The sequence below is a fragment of the Sapajus apella genome, unplaced genomic scaffold, assembly GCF_009761245.1.
Source record: "Sapajus apella isolate SASKATOON/1434 unplaced genomic scaffold, GSC_monkey_1.0 scaffold38, whole genome shotgun sequence".
NCBI lineage: Eukaryota > Metazoa > Chordata > Mammalia > Primates > Cebidae > Sapajus > Sapajus apella.
The window spans coordinates 3368648-3393114 of record NW_022436978.1 but is presented as its reverse complement, the minus strand read 5'-3'; the positions used below and the strand labels follow the sequence as shown (position 1 = coordinate 3393114).

At 39.7% G+C, this 24467-nt stretch overlaps 1 protein-coding gene across 2 annotated transcripts in view; it reads left to right on the top strand.

Annotated features, from left to right (window-relative positions):
- The window catches only part of KIF15 (kinesin family member 15), an 82729-nt gene that overhangs the window by 53077 nt on the left and 5185 nt on the right, over positions 1-24467 (top strand). The window contains exons 21-32 of one of the 2 annotated variants that reach the window (XM_032298057.1): positions 2005-2155; positions 2358-2443; positions 3777-3846; positions 4535-4621; positions 5247-5351; positions 6183-6305; positions 14102-14263; positions 16102-16203; positions 16809-16973; positions 18572-18681; positions 23631-23706; positions 24167-24204. In XM_032298057.1, the coding sequence (XP_032153948.1) occupies positions 2005-2155; positions 2358-2443; positions 3777-3846; positions 4535-4621; positions 5247-5351; positions 6183-6305; positions 14102-14263; positions 16102-16203; positions 16809-16973; positions 18572-18681; positions 23631-23706; positions 24167-24204 (1275 nt within the window). The remainder of the gene's footprint in view (positions 1-2004; positions 2156-2357; positions 2444-3776; positions 3847-4534; positions 4622-5246; positions 5352-6182; positions 6306-14101; positions 14264-16101; positions 16204-16808; positions 16974-18571; positions 18682-23630; positions 23707-24166; positions 24205-24467) is intronic. The other variant, XM_032298058.1, reaches the window with a different exon arrangement.

Below are 24467 nucleotides of genomic sequence, written 5' to 3'. Positions count from 1 at the left end.
CAATTCTCCTGCCTCAGCCTCCTGAGTAGCTGGGATTACAGGCACGCGCCACCATGCCCAGCTAATTTTTTGTATTTTTAGTAGAGACGGGGTTTCACCATGTTGACCAGGATGGTCTCGATCTCTTGACCTTGTGATCCACCCGCCTCGGCCTCCCAAAGTGCTGGGATTACAGGCTTGAGCCACCGCGCCCGGCTGAGTGTTTTCTTATAAAAATCTGTATTTCAGCATCCTCTAGTGGAATCATACAATTTGGTAGCGCTAGGCCCACATCCCTGCGTGGCAACCATCAGTCGCGGCATAACTCACTCCTTTCCTTTTAGAGAGGGAATGGGCTGTCTGTCAGCACAGCCTCCACCACTCTGTCCCATTTCCCCAACACAAAGGCCACTTATCTAGCTGTCTGATTGGCTTGTAGTCCAATGCTGTTTGAAGTGCAAGTGGAATAACCCAACTCAAATTTGTTCAACAAAATAGGTAATTTATTGATAACTTATCACAGGTGCATGGTTGTCTTCTCTTACACTTAGCATTTGTTTTGACTTCTGAATCACTGGAGCTAATCATCTTGGCTCCACCTCAAACTAATTTTGTGTGATTTTTTTTTTTTTTTTTGTGAATCACTAATCTCATGGGATCTTAATTTCCTAGTTGTTTATATGTCAGAGTTGAACTACATCAAGATATGTTAAGAATCCACTATATTTTGCTATGTATTTAAATTCTATTTTCATCATTAAATACTTCCTAGTTTTTTTGTGTTTCGAGACAGGGTCTCACTTTGTCACACGGCTTACTGCACCCTCAACCTCCTGGGCTTAAGCTGTCCTCCCACCTCAGCTCCCCACATACCTGGGACTACAGACACATGCCACAGACACCTGGCTAATTTTTGTATTTTTTTTTTGGAGACAGAGTTTCGCCATGTTGCCCAGGCTGTTCTCAAACTCCTGAGCTCAAGTGATCCACCCACTTCAGTTTCCCAAAGTGCTGGAATTACAGACATGAGCCACTGTGCCCAGCCTCTTGCAGCTTTTCAAATACACTGAACACAGTTTAACTTTCTCAGTGTCCCCAGTTTGAGTACATCACTTACTTAGCTGCTTGTATTCCATGTGGCCTTCTAAGGTTGTTAGGCCACCACTGAATGAAATAGCGTAACACTGCTATGTGTTTCTTGGATTATTTTGCCTACTTTATATATCTATATATTGTTTATACTATAAATACATAAATATGTTCCCCTTCCCGACCATCTGTTGCCCATATATCTATCTTTAGCAACTGATTTATACCACTTTACGATTTGCTGCTTCTGCTCTGCTTTGAGTTAGTACAGCAGATATTCCATATGTAATAACCTTCTGTGCATAAGCTAGGACGTCTGTTTTGGATGATCCAGAGGTCAGATTGATTGTGTGATGGTTCTTGGCCCAGCTCTGGATTCTTGGAGGTGCCACAGCTTATGCAGGAGGGCAATAAGAGGATGAAAACCAAAAAAAGCAGTAGATAGTTATCTGCAAAGACATTTTCTCTCTTGCTCAGATCAAAGTCACATTGCTGTCTTAACCTTCCTGGAGCTGAGAGGATGTATGAATAGTTGGAGTTGAGCTACCAATAAAACTTGGAAATTAATGGCCAGTGCCTCGCTTACATGAGGGTTAGGTCTAGAAACCCCTACATGAGTCTAATCACTATAAATTGCTAATCAATTAAGCATGTCTGGTTGAAGCCACAGGAGAGAGAATAAGGAAGTGATGGTTGCAGGCTAATGTTCCCACTTGTCTTTTCCATTCCTACCAAATGACTCCGTGGTCCAGTGTCTGTCACATGTTTGTGAATCATGGACATTTCACCCAAGTCCGTAAGGAGCCTTACATCACTCGAGGTTTACGTGAGTTGGGAATGGGCTGTAGATGTGATAAATTGAACTGCAGATACCTGATTAATATAAATATACATTAAATGTTTACTTACCATTTTTTAAATGTTTTCCTAATAAAGATTAGAAAACGAAAAGCTGCTTGAGAGTAAAGCCTGCCTACAGGATTCCTATGACAACTTAGAAGAAGTAATGAAGTTTGAAATTGACCAACTTTCAAAAAGCCTCCAAAACTGCAAAAAAGAAAATGAAACTCTGAAATCTGATCTGAATGTAAGTTAAGAAGGGAATTGATAGCTGGTGAATTTGTCCTGGATCTGTGACTGTCCTCTTGAGTGCAGGACAAAGACGTCCTGACCTTCTTCCTTGCTATACTTGCCCACAGTGCCTGCCACATAGAAGATACTTGACATGTTTGTTGACTATACATTGCTAATAACAGTTACTTAAAATCTAATGTAATGTTGTCTTTTAGAATTTGATGGAGCTTCTTGAGGCAGAAAAAGAACGTAATAACAAATTATCATTACAATTTGAAGAAGATAAAGAAAACAGTTCTAAGTGAGTGCTATTTATTTTTTTTTGCTAGTATACTAGAATATTGTTTACTACCAGATTCTTTATCTTGTTGTTTTTTTTTTTTTAATTGCCAATACCCTGTAAAGATTTTTTTCTTTTAAAGCCTTCCAAAAGAAACAGCAGGTTCTTTTGTATAAATGGCTATGTGGAGAAACTTAATTTTCAAAACATTTAACAACTAGCTATGGTACTTTTAAATGAATAGCAATTATGGTAATCAGAACTCAGGTCCTTCTATAAATAAATCACAGCAAATATATACGATGACTTATAACTATTCCTTTTATTACTGGAAGGAGGAGACAGATTTTTATTTCTGTGTGTACAAAGCTTTTTCTTTTTCTTTTTTTTTTGAGACGGAGTTTCGCTCTTGTTACCCAGGCTGGAGTGCAATGGCGCGATCTCGGCTCACGGCAACCTCCGCCTCCTGGGTTCAGGCAATTCTCCTGCCTCAGCCTCCTGAGTAGCTGGGATGACAGGCACGCGCCACCATGCCCAGCTAATTTTTTGTAGTTTTAGTAGAGACGGGGTTTCACCATGTTGACCAGGATGGTCTCGATCTGTTGACCTCGTGATCCACCCGCCTCGGCCTCCCACAATGCTGGGATTACAGGCGTGAGCCACCGCGCCCGGCCCTACAAAGCTTTTTCTAGCCACCCTTTGTTCCTCCTGGTCCCCTAACAGGAATGCTGCCATTTTTCTTCCCTCTTTCCAAGTTCCTCTCCTTGGTAATCTCAGTGAATCTTTGGACCTCAGGCACTAGGCTGAGAGTCACTCTAATGAGAAGATTTTGATTATTCAGTAGGTACTTACGGAGTTCTTCCTATGAGATTGATTTTCTTCTAGGCCCTGGTATACAGTAGTGAACCTAAAGCATACATCCAGTTGAGAGATAAGCAATTGACATTTACTCATTCATTCAAACATTTACTGATATCCAACAAACCAGGCACTGATCTGGTGAATGCCAGAACATTTAGAGGTGAAATAGTGAACAAAACATCCCTGTCCTCATGGATTTTACCTTCTAGCACAGGGAGACAGGTAATAAACAAACACTGTATGATATATGTTACATTAAGGAGAACTAAACACTCTGGGGAAAAACAGTCATGGCACAAAAATGGGTTCTGCTTAAATAACTGTTGAAGAAATTGGTTCGAATTTCTGATCCCCACTGGAAGGTAATGCCTGACACCAAATGTGTGCCTAACAAAGTTCATTTGCATTGCACATATTCTCTTCTGTACTAACAGATTCAGGTCTTGTTTTCATTGAATGAAGTTAGGGGTAAAAGAGAATTCTTCTCTTCCAGAGAAATCTTAAAGGTTCTTGAGGCTGTTCGTCAGGAGAAACAGAAAGAGATGGTCAAATGTGAGCAGCAGGTAAATTTCCTATTACCCTAACTCTAGAATTTGAGGCTTATAAATTTTATTCTTGATACCTAAAGAGACTTATTATAAAAATGACGTCAGGTTGCAGATGTTGGAAATTAATAAGAAAGAGATGGAATATGGGGCTTGTTCTATTATTTTTATTTTTATTTTTTTCTTCTTTTTTTAAGACAGCATCTTACTCTGTCAGCCAGGCTGCAGTGCCATGGCACAGCGATGGCTCATTGCAGCTTCAACTTCCCAAACTCAGGGGATTTTCCCACCTCAGCCTCTTGAGTACCTGGGACTATGGGCTGCACCACTATGCCTGGTTAAATTTTTGTATTTTTTGTAGAGACGGGGTTTCACCATGTTGCCCAGGATCAAACTCCTGCGCTCCAGTGATCCACCAGCCTTGGCCTCCCAAAGTGCTGGGATTACAGGCATGAGCCACTGTCCCCAGCCTGTTATTTTTCAACTCTTGTTTTTCTAACTCCCAGAGGGTTACAATAATAATTTGTCGGTAGTCTCCAGGTAGACAACACAAAATCACTGTCTTTCAACACAATTTATCATTTTCGGGTATTACTCCTAGTGTAGACTCTACAATATGAAAAGCTATTTTCAACTTATTTATCTGTGGATGTGGTTAACTTTGTGATTTAATTATTCTTCTAAAAATATTTCTTTTTCACCACAGATGGCAAAAGTACAGAAACTAGAAGAGAGCTTGCTTGCTACTGAAAAAGTAATCAGTTCCCTGGAAAAGTCTAGAGATTCTGATAAGGTTGGTAGAGTTTGAAGCTACGTCCCTCTGTGCATTTTCTTACAAATGGCTAGTTCAACATTTTGTTCTCCTACCTCTTCCTGCACTTCCAGGGTGACTAATAGCTAGTATGCATATTTCTGTATGCAATTAGGCCTTGTTTATCTTCCAAAGTTGCTAGAGAATGAGGTCTTCCACTTAAGTTAATTTTCCATGTAACTTCAAGTACAAATTACTGTCACTTTGAATGGCAGTGTTTCTAAAGCACATCCTACCCTTTTAACTAGGATGCTGATATTAATGTGATCCTTTCTTCTTGATTTTAAGTCCCATGATACAAATTTTCAAATCCCTGGTGTTGACTTTAACTAGAATAATAAAAATAGTATATATGTCCAAGTTTAAAATTAGACATAAAATTCTTCTATGTCTAGCTCATATACATTCATAAAACCAAAGCAGATGGTTAAATGAAATATTGTAAAGCCATTAAAATATTAATTGATACTAATGCAACATACGATATTTTACTAAACTAAAATTGACTTCTCATATTGCCATTAGGAAAGATAAGTGATTTACCATTTAAAAATGTTCTTCTCCTTAATGTCATTGGGTATGAAGATACTGTTTCTGTCCTCATCAGGAAGTTGTAGCTGACCTCATGAACCAGATCCAGGAGCTAAGAACATCCGTCTGTGAGAAAACAGAAACCATAGACACCCTGAAACAAGAACTGAAGGACATAAATGTAAGTTCGGTCGCCAACAAGATGTTAAATTTGAGCATGAGACACTTCATAGACTTTTCAACAGATTAACACATGCTCCAGCAGAAAAAAAGATTCTGTGGTCAAATAAGTTTGGGAATTCTAGTTGAATAAAGCTCACCAGGTCTGTGTATTTGCAGGCCTTGCAGAGTCATTATTATGGAAGTATGCAGTATGCATCTCTGGGAGACCGTGTAGGCTGCAGTGTTTCTCAGGCTCCACTGAGCTGTGACAATGTTCTCTGTGCACCATTTGGGAATTGCTGGTATAAACTGGATAAGAACCAGACTGGTTGTTGGCTATGATAGTTAAGGCAAATGTGGTGTTCTTTAGTGGCTTTGAGAAAAAAGTAACACATTGTAGTTAAGTTCAGAGATATTAATTATTTAGAAAGTGAGTTTGTTTCCCCAATAAAGGACTTAATATCATTTCCTGAAGTTAACTACTTATTTTGTCAGCATATATCTGAGTTCGATGTTGATGCTTTTCTCCTCTGGGTCAAAGCAAAGGCTTTTGTCACTGCTCCTCACTCCTCTGCTCTACAGGGAGTTTGCCCCTCTCCATGTTTATTTCTGAAAGCGGTCTCCTGATACAGATGACAAAACCTGATGTTTTTTTCACTGATACTTAGAGGACTTTTCCATTTCTCTTCACCATTCATACACTTATTCTTCTGTTCCTTCAGTCAGCAAGTATTTATTGAATTATCTTGTGTTAATCTTGTCATCACCTTTGAACCCAGACTCATTCTTGTTATTTTAATCTAGAAATAAACAGGTAATAAAACAGCTCTTATGCCTTTGTTTTATCCAGTGCAAATACAACTCTGCTTTGGTTGACAGAGAAGAGAGCAAAATGTTAATCAAGAGGCAGGAAGTGGATATTCTGGATCTGAAAGAAACCCTTAGGCTGAGAATACTTTCTGAGGACATAGAGGTAGGTGTTTATGAATCACAGCTTCTTTATTTGCCTTATTACTTGTCAATATGTGTATTTGTGCGTGGAAGTTATTGATGAATAAATACAGGATTTTAAAAGGAATAATTATTATACAGCTGATGTTTCTCAAGACGCTTCACTACACAGGCTCAGTCTGCCTGCACCTCATGCTGCCAGCTTGACTGCTTGCTGTGCCTGAGACACTCCACACACGTTCACACTGCCAGGCTTCCCGCTCTGGCAGTCTTATACAAATACTGTCTCCTCTAAGGAGGAGAGGAGTCTTATTTTCTTACTGTATAGTGTCTTATTGTCTTATTGTATAGTATATAATAATCTTATTGTATAGCATATAATAATACACTACACTAATGTCTTATTGTATAGTGTATAATGATACAAGTAGTCATGTGTAATAATTTCACCAAAATTATTTTATTTTATCTAGTTGATCTGTTTCCCATTATTTGTGCTGACACCATGTTAACTTCCTATAACTGACCCCTTTAAGGGGAGCACAGTGGAAACCACATTTAATTGGATGCCGTGGTAGTAGCAGACAGCAGAAAAGGGCTGTTTAAATGGGCTGATCTCAGTATTGTCTTTTGCATCTTAGCTAAGGTAATTTTTATTTTTGTTTTTGTTTTTGTTGATGTAAATTTATCTTTTTAAAAATAAAGCAGTACAGGTTAATTTGTAACCTACAGCTAAAGGAAGTTTTTTTGTTGTTGATCATGTAAACTTATCTTTTTAAAAATTATTAAACTAGGAGCAATATAGACTTCCTCCTAGCCCTTCCTGTTCCTCAGCTACCCCCGTGTTACCAGTTTCTTGTGTAACTTTTAAGCAGTCCTATGTACTTTTAGTCTTTTTTTTCCACACAGATGATAACCTGTTGTATAAACTGTTCTGCATTTGCTTTAGAAATAAAGGGGTTTGGGCTAAGCTATGCTACCCATGAAACAAATTCCACAAATATTGAGTCCATCTACATACAACGTGTATCCAGCCTGGCATTTGGCAATGGAAAGATGATTGAAAAACACTGTTACTTACATCAAAGCATGTGTTCTAGCTTAAGAAATAAGTGTAATATGATGTAATAACCGGGGGGCACAGAAAAGGGAGGGAGGGGAGTAATCCTGCCTAGGGAAATTCCAAAGACCTCCTCAGAAGAGAGAGTATTTGTACAAGACTTTGCCAGAGAGGGAAGTTTAGCAGCGTGAACATGTATGGAGTTTCCCAAGCACAGCAAGCAGTCAGGGTGGCCAACACGAGGTGCCAGCAGTGAAGTGGAGGCAGACAGCCTGTGAAATGAAGCATCTTGAGGAACATTGGCTGTATCTTTTAGGAAACCAAAACTGCATAGACATTGAATCCAGGCAGAAGGTCATGAGACCCAAGCCAAGAAATGCTAGTGGGGATAAGGGGTGAGACAGATAGAGTTGGGAAGTGTTTCATTGTTGGTGTCTAGTTGGATATGTACCATGAAGGGAGGAAGCAGTCAGAATGGGCACCAGGGTTTCTATCCTGGAGGACTGGAGATGGTTCTGAGCACATTTCAGATGGAAAGAATAGAGGCCTGTGGAAAGTTAATGAGATGTATTTTATACACACCAGTTTTTAATTTTAAGGACCTGTGGGGTTGGATATCCAAGATGGCTATAGTAATTTGTATTTATATCTAGCTATATCACAGAAAGGATTTGAAGCTGCTAATACACATAAGATATAAGATTAAAATAGGCCGTGTGCAGTGGCTCATGCCTATAATCCCAGCACTTTGGGTGGCCAAGGTGGGTGGATCACCTGAGATCAGGAGTTCCAGACCAGCCTGACCAACATGGTGAAACCCATCCCTACTAAAAATACAAAAATTAGCTGGGTTTGGTGGTGCATGCCTGTGATCCCAGCTACTCAGGAGGCTGAGGCAGGAGAGTGGCTTGAACTCAGGAGGCAGAGGTTGCAGTGAGCCGAGATCGTGCCTCTGCGCTCCAGCCTGGGTGACAGAGCTAGACTCCGTCCCAAAAAAAAAAAGACAAAAAAAAAAAAAAACCACATACACACACTAAAATTAGAATAAAAGGAAAATAAGGGTAGAACAGTAACAAGTTATTAAAAGCACAGGCTGTGGAGTTAGAATTCTAGCTGTGTGACCTTGGGGAAGTTAAATTTCTCCCTGTGCTTCATTTGCCATATCTGTAGAGATAACAGTACTGCCTATTGCATAAGGCAGTGGTCCTCAGCATTTTTGGCATCAGGGGCCAGTTTAGTGGAAGACAGTTTTTCCATAGACCAGGAGGGTGAGGGTTGTTGGTTTCTGGATGATTCAAGCACATTACATTTATTGTGTACTTTATTTCTATTATTATTATTACATTGTAATATGTAATAAAATAATTATACAACTCACCATAATGTAGAATCAGTGGGAGCCCTGAGCTTGTTTTCCTGCAACTATGAGAAATAGTGACAGATCATCAGGCATTAGATTCTCATAAGGAGTGCCCAACCGAAATCTCTGGCACACACAGTTTGCAACAGAGTTCATGGTTTTGTGAGAATCTTAACTCTGCCGCTGATTTGACAGGAGGTAGAGCTCAGGCAGTAATGCCAGTGATGGGGAACGGCTGTAAATACAGATGAAGCTTCGCTTACTTTCCTCCTTCTGTGCAGCCTTGTTCCTAACATGCCACAGACCGGTACCAGTCTGTGGCCCAGGGGCCGGGGCCCCTGGCATAAGGTGTGCAGATGAACTGAGGTGATACCTGGAAAGTTCTTAGAACTCTGACTCCTTATAACTCCTCAATATGTGTTAGCTGGAAATAATTTTAGCAAGCCAATTGGAGAGTTAGTACACAGAAGCCACAACCTAAGGTCCTCTACAAAGTATAAGATGGTGGGCTAATAAAAAACGATGAGTTCATGTCCTTTGTAGGGACATGGATGAACCTGGAAACCATCATTCTCAGCAAACTGACACAACAGCAGAAAATCAAACACCGCATGTTCTCACTCATAGGCGGGTGTTGAACAATGAGAACACATGGATACAGGGAGGGGAGCACTACACACTGGGGTCTGTTGGGGGTCAATAGGGGAGGGACAGCGGGGGGAGGAGAGTTGGGGAGAGATAGCATGGGGAGAAGTGCTAGATGTGGGTGATGGGGAGGAAGGCAGCAGATCACACTGCCACGTGTGTGCCTATGCAACAATCTTGCATGTTCTTCACATGTACCCCAAAACCTAAAATGCAAGAAAATTTTTAAAAAATAAATAAATAAATAAATAAAAAGATGGTGGGCTAAAAATTCAGTTTTATACTGACTATTGCCAAAGTAAAAAGGGAAATTGAGCTATTTGAGTGGGAGTAGATAAGTAATGAAAGCTCATGCCTGTTTACCTAAAAGCTCGCTCTTTCTTTCTTCTCCCCTTTCTCTCTTTTTTTCTTCTTAAAAATAAAATGTGGCTACGAATATTGTATTTGGATTTAAATAATCATGTTTTAGATTAATAATCTACATTTTAGATTTAAATAGAATTGACCCATAAACAGCTAATTCATATTCCCTTTGTACTTATCTTCAGTCTTTATTAATTAAAATTTAGTTTTATGGCTATGGTTTGTGAATTGTCATTCAAATTGTTCACCTATCACTGTTTTTCAACAATATGAATACTTAGCCAATGCAGTAAAATGGGAATACTGAGAAGGATACAAATATTATAAAAACTGAAACTTACTGTTATTTGCAGATGGTCATGAGTGTCTACGTGAGTTTGGAAACTCCAAAATATTTTCTGAATATCTATTAGAATATTGAGTTTAGTAATCAGTTATGTACTAGTTTTTTTTTTGTTGTTTTTTTTTTGTTTTTTTTGAGACAGAGTTTCGCTCTTGTTACCCAGGCTGGAGTGCAATGGCGCGATCTCGGCTCACCGCAACCTCCGCCTCCTGGGTTCAGGCAATTCTCCTGCCTCAGCCTCCTGAGTAGCTGGGATTACAGGCACGCGCCACCATGCCCAGCTCATTTTTTGTAGTTTTAGTAGAGACGGGGTTTCACCACGTTGACCAGGATGGTCTCGATCTGTTGACCTCGTGATCCACCCGCCTCGGCCTCCCAAAGTGCTGGGATTACAGGCGTGAGCCACCGTGCCCGGCAGTTATGTACTAGTTTTAAAAATGATATTTATTTTATGCCGTTCACACCCATTTAACAATATAATGGAACTAAAAAATTCCATTCACAAAACTTTAGGGGAAAATTTGTAACAACTGTTAAGGACATAACTTTCCTAAGGGATGTGAAAAGAAATTGAATATTAAAGAAAAAAATAGCTTTATTATAGATTATTATATATATAATCTGTTATAATTAAAATAATATATTATTATATTAAATAACCAGTTGGAAAACATAACAGGAGTTTTAAAAAATTCTCTTTCACGGAAGTAATATAGCGTATCAAAATCTTAGGGAGAATATTTGACAGTTGTTAAGAACATAAAACTTTCTAAGCGAAGTGAAAAGAGACTTGGTTAAACGGATCTAAAGGTAGACTTGGACAGGAAGACCCTGTCATTTTAGAAACAAATTTATGTAATTCCACTTCAAATCCCAATTTATTTATTTATTTTTTCTGAGACAAGGTCTTGTTCTGTCACCCAGGCTGGAGTATTACCTCAGTTCCCCTTTACACCTTATGCCAGGGGCCCAGAGGCCCCCGGCCACAGACTGTACCGGTCTGTGGCATGTTAGGAACTGGGCTGCACAGAAGGAGGAAAGTGAGCGAAGCTTCATCTGTATTTACAGCCGTTCCCCATCACTGGCATTACTGCCTGAGCTCCACCTCCTGTCAAATCAGCGGCAGAGTTAAGTCAGTTTGGTCTAGGTCCCAAGTAGCTGGGTCTACAGACGTGCACTACCATGCTTGGCTAATTTTTGGTATTTTTTGTAGAGACCAGGTTTCACTATCTTGCCCACAGTAGTCTCAAACTCCTGAACTTAAGTGATCCTCCCCGGCTCAGCCTCCCAAAGTGCTAGGATTACAGGTGTGAGCCATAATGCGTGGTCTCAAATCCCAATATAAAAAATTGATGATTTTTAAGTTCCTTTGAAAAAAATATATAAGATTTACCAACAAAACTTAGAAAAACAAGAATGCAGAGAGATTTGTAAACTAAATGGTAACCATATCCAGTGTTGGACTGATGATAGAGAGATCACTGCAACAATTTTGAACCCACAGACAGCAGTGAATATGAAGGAATTTATTGTAATGGTAAAGGAAGAATTTCTCAACGGTGAAGAAAAAGTAGATTTAGTCAATAAATGTGATGGGAAAATTGTCTGACCAGTTTGAAAAGATATCAAAGCCAAAACAAATTCTTACATGGATTAGAGTTCTGTACAGATGATGACATCAAAGAAGTACTAGCAAATACAAATGCAAGCCAGGCATGGTAATGCATGCCTGTAGTCCCAGCTACTCAGGAGGCTGACGTGGGAGGATTGCTTGAGTTCAGTAGTTCAGGTCCAGCCTGGGTAATGTTGTGAGAGCCCCCATCTCTAAAACACAAGAGGGATGGACATGGTGGCTGACACCTGTAATCCCAACACTTTTGAGAGGCCAAGGCAGGTGGATCACTTGAGGCCAGGAGCTCGATGCCAGTCTGGCCAGCATGACAAAACTCCGTCTCTACTAAAAATACAAAAATTAGTTGGTTGTGGTGGTGTACACCTGTAATCCCAGCTACTCAGAAGGCTGAGGCGTGAGAATCACTTGAATCTGGGAGGCGGAGGTTGCAGTGAGATGAGATCACACCACTGCACTCCATCTGGGCGACAGAGCAAGACTCTGTCTAAAGAAATAAATATATAATGAAAAAAATTTTAAAGGAAGAGAAAAAAATACAAATACATAAAAAATCTTGAGTTATGTGACGCTTTGAAAATGTCTTGATACTAAGGTTAGAACTCTTATGGGAGGATTATACAATATTAAAAACAAAAATTCTAACGATAGACAGGGGAAAACATTTGCAACTGATGACAGAGGATGTAGCCACCTCAATTTATACAGAAGACTTTAGCACCATGAGAAAAATAGAAACATGGCTGGTGGAAATGGACATAAGTAGCTCCCCAGAGAAGGAATATAGTGGCACAAAACCTCTTTGGAGTCAGAGAAATGCAAATAGGTCCGGTTGTTTGCCATGTAGAAAGCCAATCACTGAGTCAAGGAGTATTGCCAGGGAAGAAGGCTTTCAGTGGGTTCCATAGCCAAGATCATTGTCAAATCCATCTCTCTGACTGACTAAAATTGGAGTTTATATAGCAAGAGAGCAAAGTAACCATGTGTGGGAAAGGAGGAATTAGGGAGGGGTAAGGATAAGTAGTTGGTTAACAGGAAACAGGTTGTCAGTTAGGCAGCAATGACAGGTGAGGAGTCTGGCATCTCATTTGTCCAGTTGCCGTGATCTGGTAAGTTTCAGTTCCTTGATATTATCTGAGAGGCCTGGTTCCCTGAGAAAAGAACTCGGATAAGACAAATAGAACTTTCTTATGTTTTAAACCTGGGATGACCAATTTTTATGTTTTTTCAAAAGAAACCATAAACATCAGTTCTAGGGGCCAGTTGGGCCAGTGTCGCAAATTAAAAGAAGAGCCATTTTCTAATATTATAACTGGTAAAGTTTTAGACCTGAGGAAGATGTGCAGACAAGGGTGATTACTCAGACTTCTGGAGGAGTTTACATTCAGCCTTTGGGGAGGCAGGCTGGTAATACATAGCCTTACATTTTTTACATATGCTTTGAGTTTGCACTTTAAAAAATTCAGCTTAAAGAAATAATCTAGACATAAGACTAAAGTGCATATAATAGTGAAAAATTCAAATCAACCAAAATATTTAGTGATGGATTAAATTGTGGTACATCCGTAAGATGAAATGGAGCCCACACAATGAAAAGAGTGAGAAAGAGTGAGTACCTGGAAAAATGTTTGTGGTGTGTCAAGTTTTTTAAAAGTGTGTGTTTATATGTCTGTGTGTGTGTGTTTGTATATATATATATATATATATGTATATGTGTGTGTGTGTATATATATATATATATATGTGTGTGTATACACACACACACACACACCCACATACATACATGTACATTTGGAAAGGAAAAGAAGGATAAGTAGAATCTGCTATAATTTGGTAGAAATTACATGTAATGTATACATAGGAATTATGTATGCAACCTATAGGACTCCTAATTTTCTGTGCCACTTTCCACAAAGCTACTCCCTGAAACTTTGATGGCCTATGACAATATGTCACAATCTGGTGAACTGCCCATCCCCTCCCCAACTGTCTGATGGGGGCCCATCTTTACAGCTAATTACCCTCCAGTATATAAAGCACTAGAGTTATTAGAGAGACAACAAGTAACCAGGAGATCTTTGAGTCTTCCCCAGGAGAGAGAGATTGGCTTTGAGATCCTGGGAGTGAGGGGAAAGTGCAATTAAACCTCAAACCTAAAGTACAGTTAAACCTCAGTTGGTTTTATATTTTATATTACAGTAAATATAAATTTACTGTAATAATGTTAATTTCTAGACCTGTTCATCTAAATATTAACTGATTACTTTGTCTTAGAATGGATTAGCATGCAAGCAAAAGAAATTGGTTTTTACATAAAACTTTCCTAGTCTGTTTAAAATTGTGCATAGTAATGATTTGAGAATCCTTATTGGAGTACCACAATTAAGAAATTGTTTGTGATGATTGTCTCCTAACAGAGGGATATGCTCTGTGAGGACCTGGCTCATGCCACTGAGCAGCTGAACATGCTCACAGAAGCCTCAAAAAAACATTCAGTGCTGCTGCAGTCTGCCCAGGAAGAACTGACCAAGAAGGAGGCCCTGATTCAGGAACTTCAGCACAAGGTCAGATGCACACAGGTATCACTCAAGATGGGAGACAGGAGGCCCAGTGCAGTGGCTCACTCATGTAATCCCAGCACTTTGGGGAGCCGAGGCAGGTGGACCAGTTGAAGTCAGGAGTTCGAGAGCAGTCAGGCCAACATGGTGAAACCCCATCTCTACTAAAAATACAAAAGTTAGCTGGTCGTGGTGATGCTTGCCTGTAATCTCAGCTACTTGGGAGGCCAAGGCATGAGAATTGCTTGAACCGGAGAGGTGGAGGTTGCAGTGAGCCAAGATTGCACCACTGCACTCCAGCCTGGGTGACAGAGTGAGACCCTATCTCAAAAAAAAAGGATGAGGGACAGGAGGAATCCACAGTTGAGCTTGTCGTGACGTTCCTGCATTGGCCAACTTCTCCATGTACAAAGGGGAAGTTAATGGAGTGTCCTTACCTGGACTGAGACTTGCTCTGCTGCCTCCTACCCACCTTGGGTCCTTGATACATGGGAGCCAGTTCTAACCCCTGTGGTGAGGTTATGCCTTTTATCATATTTTTGGTGGTGGCTGTTGTCGTTTTATATTTTGTATTTTTCTCAAATGACCTTTTTGTTACTTGTGACACTTAGAACATTTTTTAAAGTATAAATAAATTTGTGAGAGAAAAGGAGATAATTGGGTTATAGTAGCAACCAAGGTAGCCCTAGATTTCAAAATTACTTTAAAAAAAATCATAGATTTATTATAATATCTTATTACTTTTCAAATTATTAATCAAGTTCTGAAAAAATAATGTAAATATAGCATGTTTCCATATGCCATGGGAAGCCTTTTTTTAATATAAGTGACATTCAATGATGCTTTCTTTTAAATTGACAAATAATAATTGTGTATGTTTATAGGGTGCAATGTGATGTTTGATATATAATCATTTTGGAATGATTAAATCAAGCTCATTGACATAGCCATCATCTCACGTACTTTTTTTGTGAACATTTAAAATCTGTCCTCTTAGCAGTTTTGAAATATACATGACGTTATTATTATTAGGTTGGTGTAAAAGTAATTGTGGTTTTTACTATTACTTTTAATGGCAGAAACCGCAATTACTTTTGCACCAACCTAATAACTGTAATCACCTTGCCCTGCAGTAGATCTCCAAAAGGTATTCCTCCTAAGTGAAACTTTGTACGCTTTGGCCAACATCTCCCATTGATGATTCATGTCTCCTCCCACCCCTCACTTCCTCCCCCCAGACTCTGGTACTCTCCACCTCTATGAGTTCAACTGTTTTGATTCCACATAGAGGTGGAATCAAAGATTGTGTGGTATTTGTCTTTCTGTGCTAGCTTATTTTACTTGGAACAGTGTCCTCCAGGTTCATCCATGTTGTCACAAATGACAGAATTTGCTTCCTTTTTAAGGCTAAGTAGTATTTCATTGTGTGTATATATAGCATGTTTTGTTTACCCATTCTTGGCTATTGTGAATAATACTTCAAAGAACATGGGAGTGCCACTGCTTCTTCAACAGACCGATTTTAATTTCTTTGGATATATATCCAGAAGTGGGATTGCTCGATCATACAGTAGTCCTATTTTTAGTTTGTTGAGGAACTTCCATACTATTTTTCATAATGGCTGTGCTAATTTACATTTCCAGCAGTACACAAGATTCCCTTTTCTCCACATCCTCACCAAGACTTGTCTTTCATCTTTTTGATGATAGCCATCCCTATCAGGTGTGAAGTGATATCTCTGTGGTTTTCATTTGCATTTCCCTGTTGATTGGTGATGGGAAGTTTGTCTTTTCTATTTGGACTATGTACCCCATATTAATCTCTAACTTGTAACCTTGTATCTGTTCAATGTTCCCAGCTAAACCAAAAGAAAGAGGAAGTAGAACAGAAGAAGAATGAGTATAACTTCAAAATGAGGCAACTAGAACATGTGATGGATTCTGCTGCTGAGGATCCCCAGGTACTTTTCAGAAAAAGAGAGCATTTCAGGGGGAAGGAACGGTTTTATAAATGATGAAAATTTGGAAATTATGAAGACCATAGCTTTGTGTTTTTAAAGAAAAAGATTTTCACCAATACCCTCTGTCTGCTTTTTACTTGATAGAAGTACCAGTCTTTTATTTACTTGGAAAGGAATTAGAATAGTAAACTAAATAACTGGAATTTTTTATTTTGTTTGGTTTTTTGTTTTTGAGATGGAGTCTCTGTTACCCAGGCAGGAGTGCAGTGGCGTGATCTTGGCTCACTGGAACCTCTACCTCCCAGGTTCAAGCAATTCTCTTGGAAGTAGCTGGAACTAAAGGCGCACACCGCCACACCTGTCTAATTTTTTTTTCCATATTTTAGTAGAGATAGGGTTTCACTATATTGCCCAGGCCTGTCTCCAACTTCTGAACTCAGGCAATCCGCCCACCTCGGCCTCCCAAAGTTCTAGGATTACAGGCATGAGCCACTGCGCCCGTCTGTAGCTGGAATATTTTTTATGTGCTTGATGTTTACATTTAAAATGAAATGTTTATAATATCACTTAATTGGATATTTGAATGAGATATGATTTTATTTTAGAGCCCTAAAACACCACCTCACTTTCAAACACATTTGGCAAAATTCCTGGAAACACAAGAACAAGAGATAGAAGATGGAAGAGCCTCTAAGACTTCTTTGCAACACCTTGTAACAAAGCTAAATGAAGACAGAGAAGTCAAAAATGCTGAAATCCTGAGAATGAAGGTAACTAGATTTTTATTTTTTTCTTCTGTAAATTTAATTCTTTTTAAAGAGACCAAGTCTCACTGTGTTGCCCAGGCTGACCTCAAGTGATCCACCTGCCTCAGCCACCCAGTATCTGGCACTATAGGTGTACACCACCATGGCCAGCCAGCAAATTTAATTTTTTAAACTAAGCAGCATCCTCATGGTTACTGAGGATACAAAATTCAAAAGGCACAGAACTGAAGGGTAGACAGAAAAAAGTATTTCTTCTACCCCGATACTAATCTACCCATGTTGATGTCCCTGGAGGCCCCCAGGGCAGCCCCTTTCATTTAGAGCTTTTCAGTGCATGCATAGCCACATCTCTAAACATTCTCTCCTGCCCCATTTAGTTTTTACACAGTGGTGTCATATCATACAGGTTGCACTAGGTATGCTCTCATCAGGAATGAAGGTGAGAGCATGTTTCCTTAAACCTCATCTCATGGTGCTATCTGAATTTCGGATCTTCGTCCATTTAATAGCTAAAGCATGCTATCTCAGTGTAGTTTTAAATTTGTATTTTTCTTAAGAGTAAAATTGAGCATCTTGTTTTTCTGTTTCTGAACGCTATCCATTACCCATTTTTCTATCGTTGGACTTTCTCCTATTGATTCATAGGCATTTTTATAAATTAGAATTTAGTCTCTGATAAATTTAAGATACGTTCTTGTTTGCCATTTCTTTAAGCTTCCTTATAGTGCTTTTACCCACTTACTTGGAGATATGCTTGAGTAATGGGGTGTGCACATGGCTCAGGGGTGGGGGCACGTGGAGGAGTGTCTGGGTAGGTGGGGTGTAGGTGCATAGGGGTAGGGAGGATGTGATGCCCCACAGAAGATGGCATTTATCCTGTGAGGGCATTGCTCTATGGGGTGGTTTTGTTTAGGAATACAAATTGCTCACTTTAACCAAGTGATGTATATAAAGACAGCACTTATCTTGAGTTGTGTTATTCATGGAGAGGATTATTCACGATCTTTTTATTTAGGGCAGTATCTCCTGAAATAGCGTGCTATCTCAGGAATGTGGCTGTTATCCCGATTGGCATGATCTTGAAACTTAGAAGAAATTGGGTCAGGTGAAAAGAAATCAGATAATAGGCAAGTAAATCCAAAAGGATATTCCTTGCAGACAAGTGTTTATTTCTTCCAGATATCTATGCTCATGATTTTCAAGTTAGGATCCAATTAAGTATTTTGAGGGATGAGTTGTGGCATCAGTTTTTTGTTTGTTTTAATTAGAATCTACCTAATAAATAGAGTCAAATAGTTGAGAATATTTTTCAATGTAGATATTTTTGTCATCTTTACTCACAAAGGAATTTTAAATTTTAATGAATTCTGCGATATTGACTTTAAAAAACTATGTTCAAGACACTGTGGACATGGTCATGAATCACCATTCTAGGCCTCCAATAGCTTGTCACAGCCTGAGTTTTATGCAGCAGTACCCAGTGCAGTGTCTCTGCATAGGAACTTAAAAGAGGAATACCTGTCTCAGTGGTGGTCTTGGGGAGCTAAATGAAGCCTACTGTAATGTGTTTCTTGAAAAGATATGATTTGATATGTTATTAGGAGCAGTTGTGTGAAATGGAAAACCTACGCCTGGAAAGTCAGCAGTTAAGAGAGAAAAACTGGCTCCTGCAAGGTCACCTGGATGATATTAAAAGACAAAAGGAAAGCAGGTGAGAAAGAACCATGAGAACTCTGTGGGCTAAATCTTGGCTTGCCTGTGTGGAGTTAAATGAGGTTGGAGTTGGCTTCACAGATCTCCCAGGTGTACAGTGTTTTCCACTAATCCAGGAGATGTTCTTGTGGTTGATTTTGAATCAGGTCTGATCTCTTCACCTTGCATTGCTCTGCAGTGAATTTTTGGCATTGTTGCACTTGTTTTACAGCTATTGAAATGAATTTAAAACGTGAAATACTTAAACCAAACTACTTTTATTTAAAAAAAAAATCTTTTTTAAGGAATAAATCATACCGACAAGGTTCAAGAAGCCCTGCAGAGAAAGGGAGAATTCCCAACTAGTTGGCTTTGCCTTGTAACTCATAGTCCAGGGAAAGCTCCTGGGCAGGACAAGAAGGACATCTTTAGCATTTTATAGAGGAGCATTTGCTTGGGTTTAGACATCTCTCTGAGTGTGTTTTGGCTTCAGGTAAGGCAGTTTTGTAGTTGTATTTGCTGGTACATTTGCTTAATGTTGGGGCAGCCACATCCACAGTTCTATCTTGTCTTTGACTTAAAAGTCATACGATTTTTGTTGTATTTCTTACCCTCTTAGTACTTCACTTTCTGTAACAATAAAATGAGGAAAATGATAATTTTCCCACAAGGTGTTTTAAAGATTAAAAATTACATGTATAAAGTGCCAGTTACAGAGCTTGGTAGCAGGTATCATTCAATGAAAGGTAGTTATTAAGTACACAAGGTAGAATTATGATTCTGCCTATTGTAACTTTCTGAGTGAGAGTTTGGAGATGATAGTGGCCTGTAAAATTATGCAAGAAGCAGAATTGAATCGAAGTAGGATCTCCGAGATAGAAGCCCTTACTGAATTCTGCTGACTGCTGTCCATGCTGTTGCCAGAACATTTTTAACAGAGAAGCTTGTGCTTTCCTGCAGCTCTCTGGCCCTGTCCAGAAACATCCCTGATATGTACTGTTCAAAACCTAAATGAGGCAGTAGAGATTTGAGGATGGTAATGGCAGCTATGCTAAAATCTCTTCTTAAATGATTCTCTTCAAATTTTAGTGAGTGTCAGAGATCTGAATCAGTAGGGCTGGAGTGAAGCCCAGAATTCTGCATTTTAATAAGCAACTCCATCCCCTTGAAGGTGATTCTGATGCGGGTAGTCCACAGTCTGCCCACCTAGTTTTCATATGCTCCATTCCCATGTCCAATTCTATTAAAGAAAAGCCTTGTACTTAGTAACTCTTTTATCAAGAGTTACTGTGAGCATAGAACATAGAACATTTCCAGATCATTTGTAAAACGAAAATGAAAAATACCATATTTCAGAGATACATTGTGAGCTTACTACTTTTGCCCATGGATGCCACTAAGGAAGCATTATTCAAGTCTTTCTTCCCACTGCCAACATGTCTAAGTCAGAATCTCTTAAATAGCCTGAATAGCTGCAGAAGCTCTTCATTGATTGAGCTTTGAAACAACCACTAAGAGTCTGGGGACCCACTTTGAGCAGTGAGGAAAGCTTGTGGGTTATATGGCAATGAGAGACCCAAACACCAAGCTTTCCAGGGCCTTTGGTTTGTCACAGATGCCACTGTGGAGGAGGTGGATGCAGCCATAAATCAGGGCCACAAAAGGCAGATAAAAGAGTTGTGAAACCAAAGAGGGATGTTCCAAGACCAGGTGCCTGGTTAACTGTAAAAAAGATCTTTGTTGGTGGCATCACAGAAGACATCGAGGAACATCACCTAAGAGATTATTGTGAAGTTGTGAGAAAACAGGAGCAGTTGAAATCATGACTGATTGAGGCAATGGCAAAAACAGGAGCTTTACTTTTTTAACCTTTGAGGACAGCCATGACTCTGCAGATAAGATTGTCTCTCAGAAATACCATAAAGTACATAGCCACTACTGTGAAGTATGGAAAGCCATGTTAAAGAAACGGTTAGTACTTCATCCAGCCAAAGAGGTCAAAGTGGTTCTGGAAACTTTGGTGGTGGTCATGGAGGTGGTTTTGGTGGGAGTGACAACTTGGGTCATGAAAGAAAAGTTTCACTGGTAATGGTAGCTTTGGAGGCAGCCCTATTGGTGGATATAGGGGCAGCAGGGTTGGCTATAATGGATTTGGTAATGATGGAGCAGTTTTAGAGATGGTGAGAACTACAATAATTTTGGTAATTACAACAAACAGTCTTCAGTTTTGAACCCATGAAGGGAAGAAACTTTGGAGGCAGAAACTCTGGCCCCTCTGGTGGCAGAGGCTACTATGTTGCCAAACCAGCCATCAAACCAAGGTGGCTAAGGCATGTGAAATTGCCATTACCAAAATGGAGTCAGTTATGTCAAAACCCTAACAAAGTGGAGTGAGGCCATTAAGAAGAAGCTCTCACTGCACATGCCTGTCATATCCGTATCACAAAAAATTCCTGCAGGTCCCTCATGCCCCACCCCTGCACAGAGCTTATCACAGGAATTTCTCAAGCCTGCAGTATTTCAGACAAGCCACCAGCACCAGGACAGTTACTCAGCCATAGCTGTCTCCACTAGTGAACAAACACCAACTCCTGCAGTGATCCTCTGTGACCTGTGAGCGTTATTTCAAGCTTCATTTCATGGACTTCTCTTTGTCTTTAAAAGCTTTCCCTTTCCCTAACTCCCCTGGATACACCAATGGCTCATGATAGCTTGCATACCCTGCCATTGCCATCCTCTGCTATTCTTAGATAAGCTCATTTGTTCTGAGTTTCTTTTTAGGTTGACAGGCGGTTCCAGTAGCAGCAGTAGCTACAGCAGTGGCAGATGATTTTATTTAGCACCAGGAAACAAAGCTTGGCAGGAGAGGAGAGCCAGAGGAGCAACAGGGAAACTATAGGTTACAGCAGATTTGTGAACCCAGCCAAGTGCAGTTGGTAGCAGGGCCTAGTTGCTACAAAGAAGATATGTGTATGGGCAAAAAACTCAAGGACTGTAATTTTGACTACTTGTATAACAGGTTATTTTAGTTTCTGTTCTATGAAAGTGTAAAGCAGTCTTAACAAAGAGTTTTAATGTAGTTTTTTGTGTGTGCTTATCCTGTTGATTGCCAAATGTCATAGTGTGATCATGATGTTGAATAAATGTCTTTTAAAAAATTTTTTTCCCTGGGCATGGTGGCTCACACCTGTAATCCCAGCACTTTGGGAGGCCAAGCAGGCAGATCATTTGAGGTAAGGAGATTGAGACCAGCCTGGCCGACACAGTGAAACCCCATCTCTACTCAAAATACAAATTAGTCAGGTGTGGTAGGGCGCACCTGTAATCCAGCTACTCAGGAGGCTGAGACAGAATCACTTGAACCCGGGAAACAGAGGTTGCAGTGAGCTGTGATCGCGCCATTGCATTCTAGCCAGGGACAGAGTAGGACTCCGTCTCAAAAAAAAAAAAAGAAAAGTTTTTCATTTCATAGCCTCACATCCCTTATATATAAAAGCTACTCAGAATCTTCTTTGTGAAAAATTAGAGAAAGGGCAAACTATAGCTCAGGGGCCAAATTCAGCTCACACCCTGTTTTGTACATAAAGTTTTATTGAGATGTAGTCACACCCTGTCATTCTAATATTGTTGTGGCTGCTTTTGCACTACAATAGCCAAGTTAAATAGCTGTGGCAGAGACCAATGGCTCCCAAACCTAAAATATTTACTGTCTGGTTCTTGACAGAAAACATTGCCAATCCCTGGATTAGTGTACAGAAAACACATCTTTCCCTAATGATTTGGGGTGATTTCTTCATTGAGGGCTCATCATTTTTGTCTAGGCTGCCAGATTTGTTAATGGAAAGAACCCTCACTGCAGCTTCTGTATTCCTTCAAGAAATGATGTTTTACTTACCAGTGAGAGAGAGATTCCTAGAGAAGCCTATAGCATTCAGGAAGGTTCTCCAAGGAGGGAGAGAAGGATGTCTCTCTGATCCAGGGGCTGCACACAGAAACTCAGCTTATTATCCTGACCGGTTCAGGCTCACAGAGATAATGTATTATCTAGAATGTAATTTTCTTTATATATTGGAACATTCCTTTTTCATGAAGACGTATCTGGTGCTTGGGACATCTGGCCCTGGCGTCCACATACATGGAAAGGCAGAGTGGTTATCAGAAAATGCCAACTGACTATGGAACCTGAACAAAAGGAGAGTCAAAGGCTCCACCACCCTGAGGCCAGAGCAACCCTCCCTACCCAAAATGTGCCCCCTCCCTATCCAAAATGTGTATGATCACATTCATACCAGGCTCTTGGCCCTTTCAGCCCACTTTTGTTCACATTCTGTCTTCAGATGTTACCATGTTTAACTAAGTTTCTACTGTATTTTACTTTCAACAAATTTTTTTTTTTTTTTTTTTTTTTTCCGAGACAAAGTCTCACTCTGTTGCTCAGGCTAGAGTGCAATGGCACGATCTTGGCTCACTGCAACCTCCGTCTCCCGGGTTCAAGCAATTCTCCTGCCTCAGCCTCCTGAGTAGCAGGGACTACAGGTGCCTGCCACCATGTCCAGCTAATTTTTGTAATTTTTAGTAGAGACAGGTTTCACTGTGTTGGCCAGGCTGGTCTCGAGCTCCTGACCTTGTGATCCACCCGCTTTGGCCTCCCAAAGTGCTGGGATTGCAGGCCTCCCAAAGTGCTGGGATTACTGCGCCCGGCCTCATCCAATTCGTGATTCGATTTCCCACCTCTGCTCATCTTGGCTTTTGTACTGGGAGGAATCCTGAGTTCTGGGGAGGTACCTTATTTCATCCCCATGTGTCAGTCACATCAACTGTGCTGACTTAACCCAATCACAATAGAGTTAACCTTTCTTTGCACACCTTGGCATTGTTGCATATAATAGATTTGAATTTGAAATTGTTACTTGAATATACTTAACAGTGTTTTCCTATGCCTCCTCCCACCCCTGTTAATCTATGCAGTGATAAGAATCATCCAGACAGTCAACAGCTGAAGAATGAACAAGAAGAAGAAATTATCAAAGAAAGACTTGAAAAAGTAAGATTTATGTGTGTGTGTGTGTGCACGCGCAATGCTTTTATAGTTAGTATTTAGGGTTATATATTTTAGAAATCATTTTACTATTGAAATTCCTGTCTTTTCTGCGTTCCCACTTTTTAGCATGATATTTACCATCAGTATTTAGACACAGCTGAGAATTAAGAATTTTGTCTTCATGTCTAGATGACAAACCTACTGCTTAGCATACACACATACAATTCTCCATTTAGAAGCAAGTACCAAAGCCGTTTGAAGCTTTAAAGGGCATAGTGCATGAAGTCTTGGAAATAGGTACTTTTTTTATTTGTATGTAACTGGGATTATGGACAAGGATGTTGGTTTGATTTTATTAACATGAAGGAGAATGGGCTGGTTCCTTTCTCTCTTTTTTAAGCAATGTTATTTAAGAACCTAAGCCATCTTTTTCTTTTCTTTTTTTTTTTTAATCTTCTTATAGAGTAAAATAGTTGAAGAAATGCTGAAAATGAAAGCAGAGTAAGTGTACTATTTTATAATTTAAATCCTGATCATCTTTTCCTTATTCTTCTCTAGAGGAATGATATATTTAATATACATAAGGTAGGTAACGTCTGTTCTTCTGCAGTAATAAGTAAATATAGATGCTTACAAATTATTTTTTTAATAACACTTGCTAAAGGGATTTCTCATGTGAAGCCCCTTAAAAAGAAATCTTAAAGAAATAAATAGCAGGAGCCGGGCGCGATGGCTCAAGCCTGTAATCCCAGCACTTTGGGAGG